Here is a 7,148-nt window from a genome sequence, read left to right as displayed (position 1 = left end):
CACTGTTTACTAACAGCAGGCACCCCATCTCCCCGATTGCTATAATCTCCGCCCCGCCAAGGCCACAGCCAACAAGCCCCGAGGAGGACAAATCAAACACGCTGGGCTTTCGGGGCATAAATCTTTCCATTCATTATCGGGGTACGTTGCAGTTGTATTGCATCCCGGACGCCGTGACGAGCCGTGTCCTTGGGCAACTGAAGCTAATTCTTTTTCCCGGATGGAAAGACGATCGTCCCATTACGATTGGAGTACGGTTACGCTCGTGCCATAAATCATACCGGACGACCGCCGGTCGGTTGCATTTGTTCAAACTAATCTTCCTGATTGGAGGAAGTTATCGCGATCTTCGATCGATAGAGAGAGATGGAGAGGGATAAAGAAGATACTTCAAGAAGATACACAAGAAGAGGTTTCGATCTTCGACGGAACATGTTCTTGGCGTTGATTGAGCAAGTCGCTGTTGGTGAAGAAGATTGTACCACGAGAGCTTAGAATTCAAACGTTGATGAGGCAGGAATATCGCTACACCAAAAAAAAAAAGATAATTCATTCTATAGATTCAACAACCACATCCAATCAAACCTATCTGTCAATGCGCAATTACTTACCGAGTGCGTTACCTATCTATTGCACCGAATCTTCGTCCGCCCGGACAGGACGGATCAGTGCCTTCACATTGCAGGTACGTGTGTCGTGATCAGCAGCAAACAATCAATCAATTAAACTCGCAACAATTTGCCACACTGGCTCCGTAAGGGGGGCCCCTGCTCGACGCCATGCAAGGAGCCACTCAGGGTGGCCTATTTAACTTAAAAAGGCACGTTGATTTTGTGATTCGATCGAACCCACCCGCCAATTATGCAAGGGCGAGGGCGAGACACACATCGTGGGAAGGTACCGGCTACCCAGGAAACGAATGTACCGAACCGAGCAGAGTAATCTCTCCTTCTGCACAACGGTAGGTGCAAAACGGCCAGGACCCTTGACGCTCCGTACGCAACGTACCAAACCGGCGAAGGTCACGACCGCCAACGAAAATCGTGCCCATATGGTGACTTCGGAAATACTGGTACTGTGGCGATTAATTTGTTCTAAATTGAAAACATATTATGTCACGGCAAATGATTCGGGTGTGTGCTTGCGTGTGTGTGTGTGCATGTAGTAGCAGCGGTATTGATCTTTGATTAATGATTCGGTGAGCGAACGCGCGTACCATTCAGTACGCTGCGGCAACGCAATCCCGAGTCCTTGAGGTATGGAGACTCGAGCGATCTAGCGACGATGGCGAGAGTACGAACCACACCACCGTCGCTGACACGCTGGCATTGGGCAAGGTTTTGCCCCGGTCCTTACCTATCTTATCCACTGAACTGTGACTGGTGATTCCGCATGAACCGTATCGACGGATTCCACCCCGGGCAGCTTGTAGAAAAAAAGGCGGGCGCAGCTGCCAAACCTTCCATAAACTTGAACTTCAGAACACGCTCGTCCCCCACAATGGAACACAAATTTTACCCCCAAAACCTTGGCGGAAACGATTAGCTGTCCGTTCCGAGCCAGAGGCACAGCCCGAAACGACACTACGAAAACCAAGGAAAGGGACACAAAGTATGTGTTTGAGAGTGTTAATAGGATGCCATGATGCCGCGTGTTGTCCTGCAGGCGGCACGAGTCCACAACAAGTGGACGGCGCACGACGGGTTTGATGACATGGACATAGGAATCGAGAATTCGTTTCGCGTACCATTTGACCGGATAAGGTTGGAGTGGGGCTTTTTTCTGTTGGTTTTTCGTTGTCATTCTCACCTTTTTTTGCACTTGTTTTGCCGGTGAGAGGGGAAAACCTTGACAGTGACAGAGACTTTTGTGGGTTCTCCCCATTTCGTTGCAAGATCATTGCTGCTTGGGATTGCTTGAAGGACCGCAGAGCGGGCGAAGGATGCAAGTTGTCCGATGTAATCCTTTTTCGGACCTCGGCGGTCATGATCGTGCGTGACCCTCTTTTGTGTGGTGTGGATTTGCTGAAGTTTTGAGGTTTTGGAACAATGTTCAATATTTGCAGATGGCGTGCAAAATTTCTGAGCAATTTAATTATGGACAAGGTTGCTATGTGCACACACACACAGCCACTCCCCGGGAATGTCTCGATTGCCTGTGTTTGGCTCACTAGATTGACTGGCCGACCGACTTCCTGTAGGCTCTCGGGGGGCAACTCTCCCATGCAACTCCTCACACAACCACATCAAATCACAGTAACCTTTGCGTGACGGCGAAATTGTTCCTTCTCGTCTTCGAAATGTCATCCGACAGCTTAGTTCGTCCCGGTCTGACGACGCCCTTTACCGGCAGCCTGCCCGAGATCAAGCTGCGCCTGCGCAAGAAAGTGCCGAAGCTGACCGCGAACGATGTCCGGCGGGCCCGCATTCCGTACTACGAAGCGATCGCCAGCGAGCTGTACGAGGCCGGGTACGTTCATGCCGCCTTCCTGCTGCTGCATCTGATCGAGTACGAGGACGGGTACGTTGGGCGGACGTCTTACGCGGCGGTCGAGAGCCGTCGGCTACGAAACGATGAACAGCTGCTCAACTATTTGGGCGATGCGCTGGCGGCGGCAGAGGGCTGGAAGACCCGGCAGCAGTACGAGCGGGAGGTGGCCGAGCTGCTCGCCATTGCGCGCCATTTCGGACCGGATCCGGAGAAGCGATGGTTGGTGGGGCAATTTTTTCGCATCGCACTCGATCGCTGTGCGGAGTGTAGCCCGCGGGAGCGTGTCAGGGCGCAATCGATGGTTAGATATTACTATGGGAAGTTTTTAATCGACCAGAGACAGCACCTGGAAGCGATGAAGCTGTTGGAGCAGGCGGATGGCGATCTGGAACACGCTTGTCCGGGAGTCCGGGACGGTTGGAGCACGCTGGAGGAGGATGACGAACCGCTGTCGATCGCCATTAACACGTTGCTGTTTGTGAGTAATCGCAGCCTGGCGGAGGAGATGGCGAACTCGCCCACGTGGATGGTGGAGCAGTACGTAAGGGACGCTCACAAGGCAGCTCTGAAAAGTCAGTACAAAGTTATAAGATGATTTGAAGATGTATTGAGGGAGACTTTTCTCTAAAATGTCTCTGTCCTTTTGCAGCTCGGAAAGCATCCATCATGGCCCAGTCCTACCAGGCGTACGGTGAGTTCCTGTGCGCAAAAGGATGCCTCGAGGAGTCGCTGGAGATGTACAGGAACGCACTGCAGCAGGCAGAGCTGGACGGTGAGCTGCCAGATTTGGCCGTCTCCGTCGCTCTAGCGCAGGCAAAATCGTACCATCTGTAAGTAGACACACTCTTCTAGTATTCCTCTATCAAACTTCACAGCGTCATCTTATCACACCCAGACTCGGTCAAACCGTAAAGCGTGAAGTAATGCTGGCCCGTGTCGATCGTATGACAAAGCCCACCGAGAACTCGCTAAGCCGTGGCCATTATCTTCTCACTGCCGCGACCCTGCAGCAGCAAGACGCCAAGGAAGATCCGCTCAAAATGACCGCGCTGCTGCAGCGTCTCCAGCAGGCGGCATCGGTGTTCGAGCAGTTTCGCCAGCGTGACAAATCACTCGAGGCACGCTGTCTCGAGGGACTGCTGCGCGCGGAACCGCTGTTTACAGAGTATGCCACGCTGGTCCCGGCCGCCATTAGCACTTCCGATGTGGCACTTTACCGCGTGATTGATCAGGTCGGCTTCTGAGACGGATTTTGGGGAACCTTGGGGGTGACTTCCCACTGCTATTAAAGAGAGGTTTAGGTGGTTGTTTCCATTCGAGAACTGCTTCTTTTATGATCCAGAAGGGGAATGGTGTGGTGTGTAGTAAAATTCCCGTCCACGGCAATTAATTAATCAAACAAGATCAACACCTGGTCTAGGTGTGGGGAGCGTTTTTGCGCCGTTTTCGACAGCCACATTTGGTGAAATGTAGAAATGGTACAGGTTTTAGAGTGTCTTTTCTCTCTTTCGTCGCTTTCGATCGCTCTTTTCAGCAGGTTCATTCGCCCACACGGGGTCGTCGGATGCCTTTTCTGCTTCCCTTTACTATTCCAACTTCCCCGCGCGGCCTATCGATAGCATCAAAATGCTTTAAAAATTGCGGGGGTCATCGATCGGGTGGTTCTCGTTTTTCGTTTGCTGCCCTCAAGATGAAGATCGTATCAATCCGAAGGCACTCCCTTCGTCGCTCTTTCGCTCTTCTGCCGCAGCGTTTGGGAACAGTCGCCAGTCGCCACTTCGACTATTGCATCCTTTTTTTTCGCGACGTTGGTGGCATTTCTAAGGTTGTCTTTACTATTCCAATTAGCATCGCTGACCGAGCGATCGGTTTCGGAACGATTCCGCTTTTGCTAATTTGTTTCCCTGCGCGGCACTAACTCCCTCTCTTTTTCGTTACCTCACCTCATCCGCTCTGATGTCTCTGAAGATTATGATGAAGATGACGAAGTTTATGATGATGATCACCGATATGATGGGAAGGATGGGGGCCATCCAGGCGAAAAAGGGAGAAGGGAGTCCAGGAGTTTGGTGATGAATCAATTCGTCGTCGTGTTTCATTCTTCCCTTTTGGGAGTTCTGCGAGAGGTCCAAAAAAGAAGCAATTAGCGAACGGCAAACTAATGTCCACCGTTTGCCGAGGTTTCCTGAGGTTCTTCTTCTGGTGCGCGATCTTGCTCAGTGTCATCAGTGTTTATTCTTTTCCCGATACACCGCCAACGTAGTAATAATTTGCGATGGTATAATGATACTGGCCGGGGCAAGAATGCCGACCCAATTAGTGCGAACTGCTGGAACGGTTCGCTGCATTATGTCATCTCTGTGACAGACCCTCCAGGGTTGAGATGTCATATTGAGTGCATATTTCTGAAGAACTCCACTGGATTCGCAACCTCACCAAACACACACACACACCCTTTCTTGAGCGTAACAGGCAAGGAAACTAGGGGTTTTATATTTGTTTAAGGTTATTTTTGTTCTTCACAGCATGAAAAACTTCATAAAAGACTCCACGCCCTAGCAGAGTGAGTGCTGTTACGTAGTCGTCGTGAGTCGCTGCACTTTAAAATGCACCAGTTTTAAGCGCTGCTGGCTACTGTCACGAAGCCCCGTTCCCGACTGCTTTTCTTGGCGATTGTTCGGTGCGGAGGTTTGTTGCAGAATTGTTGTTTTTTTTGTTAGTTGTGCAAATAGTGTGCACAGGATACCACGGGAGTGTGTAGCACAAGTAAACATTGGCGGGATTTGTTATTTTGGGGCGCACTTGGACAAGCGAACATGGAGCAGGCAGATCAAGTGCCAGCGTTGCAGCTTTCGGACACCCTTGGCCACCTTTCCCGAACGGTTGTGTCGTGTTTGCCCAGTAAGCGACGAACCCTTTGCGCGCGGTCCCGGGCGCGGAAATGCGATAATGAAAACAATGCAACAAGAGCAATCGAATAAAATGCAATCGTTCGATTTGTGGGGCGTGTGTTGCAGCATGACAGCTGAATAATAGCGCACAACACGTAATCGTTATCGTGCGCAGGAACGATTGAAATATAGGAACGATTAATGAAATAGATAAAACGAGCGGCAATAATACCCGACAACAACAAAACGGAAAAAGAGATTGTGAGTTAAATTTTATGTTGCTGAAACGATCAAAGGTTAAGCGGGAGAAAGCAACAAAAGCAACCGCAGCATCTCAGCTGATCCGTATGAAAAATCATTTGCGTTGACCCAAATGCCGCCCGGGGCCGGCAAGTGTGGTCGCAGGAAAGGTATTCCTCGTGCCTAGTGACAATGACGTAGGCAAAAGGCAACTTTAAAGCAGGAGGAAGCAAAAAAAAAAAAGATCACACACATACACAAGAGATTTGATAAAAAAAACTAAGAAGAAATACCACTGCCGCCCTATCGGCTGGCTGGGAAATATGTCACCGATAGTGTGTGTTGAACTTCGGCAAGAATTGGGAATTGAAAAAAAAAGCGCGCAGAGACACACCACCGACCAATACTAATGTACAACCGCGACCGTTCGCCGGCCGTCCTCTTGTCCGCACTCTTGTCCCGAACGATCGTGCGGAACCAGATATCGTCCGTGGTATTATTTGGTTTTGTTTGCTCGTTTCGCCCTCCCAAAACATCTCGTAAAGTAGAAAAAAAGAAGAGGAATAGGAAGAAGCAGCAGGAAAAAAAAACTTCTCCCAGCTTCTCCCCAGGCACCGAAGCAGCGGAGAGTTGAAGCGAATCTTATGCAAATTTATTCTAATAATCATCACACAAGCTCCCCATCACGCCCCGGTGATGTGGCGAGGGAAGCTAAACGGAACGTTGAGGGTAGGCAGGGCAAGAAATGGATACCTTACACCGGTTTGTTTTCAGCACTCTGTTTCTCTCTCCTTATACCTCTATCTCTATCTCTCTCTTTCTCTCTCAGACTTTGTGCAGTATGTTAAATTTATATTAAAAAAAAGTTTGATAAGTTTTCGGTAAATTTTAGAATAAATTGCACCAAAGCTCCCAGTACGTACGTACGTCTTCTGGTCAGATTTGTTTCCTGCAGTTTGACATCTTCTTATCAGCTGGTGGTACATACTTGATTGGTTCCGGGGATTTCAGCATCTGTTTTGGGGATAGCCGGAGCAAGGTTTGTCGATGGGAGATTGTCTGTGTGGTAGAAAAATATGCTTTCCGTTTGCTAACAGACAGGTGAAGAAAGCAATAAACAAGTAAAGATGAAACGCCAGTGCAATGCATTTGGGTGTTTAAGAATGAAGGGATTATGGGTGTTTTTTTCTGTGTGGCGTTGGAAACCGAATTGTTTTTTGCAATCAGGATCGCCAAAAATGTGTTTTGCCATCAGGTGATCGGGATTATGGATTTCGTCAGGGGTGAAACACTTTATGTGAGATCTAAACATGAGAGGAATGAAATAATTCATTTAAATGATCTTATAAAAAATACTGATGGCGTTAAAATCATTGTGTTGTCAATAGATGGACATTGATTAAAATTGATTACAGGAAGGCAAAGACAAAGAAATGATTAGGCAGAATAGATACCCAATTTGGAGCACTTTAGATCCAATAGATGCCCAACCTTTGGAGATGACTAGGGTTATAGTGGGGAAAGTGT

The 7,148-nt window shown here is 49.0% G+C and overlaps 1 protein-coding gene across 1 annotated transcript; it reads left to right on the top strand.

Moving 5' to 3' along the window:
• Nucleotides 1-1,784: 1,784 nt before the first annotated feature.
• On the top strand, nucleotides 1,785-4,262 carry LOC120959904 (uncharacterized). Its single transcript, XM_040383661.2, has 3 exons — nucleotides 1,785-3,062; nucleotides 3,140-3,320; nucleotides 3,386-4,262. Exons 1-3 carry the CDS (start codon nucleotides 2,300-2,302, stop codon nucleotides 3,732-3,734), a joined length of 1,293 nt encoding a protein of 430 aa, XP_040239595.2. The 5' UTR covers nucleotides 1,785-2,299; the 3' UTR covers nucleotides 3,735-4,262.
• The last annotated feature ends 2,886 nt before the right edge of the window (nucleotides 4,263-7,148 follow it).

Source organism: Anopheles coluzzii, chromosome 3, assembly GCF_943734685.1.
Source record: "Anopheles coluzzii chromosome 3, AcolN3, whole genome shotgun sequence".
NCBI classification, from domain to species: Eukaryota; Metazoa; Arthropoda; class Insecta; order Diptera; family Culicidae; genus Anopheles; species Anopheles coluzzii.
This window is presented reverse-complemented; position numbering and strand designations above follow the sequence as displayed.

Coding starts and splice junctions, on each gene's coding strand:
- LOC120959904 (XM_040383661.2), top strand. CDS start 2,300: ATGTCATCCGACAGCTTAGTTCGTCCCGGTCTGACGACGCCCTTTACC. Junction 3,063..3,139: donor TCACAAGGCAGCTCTGAAAA/GTCAGTACAAAG, acceptor GTCCTTTTGCAG/CTCGGAAAGCATCCATCATG. Junction 3,321..3,385: donor CAGGCAAAATCGTACCATCT/GTAAGTAGACAC, acceptor TATCACACCCAG/ACTCGGTCAAACCGTAAAGC.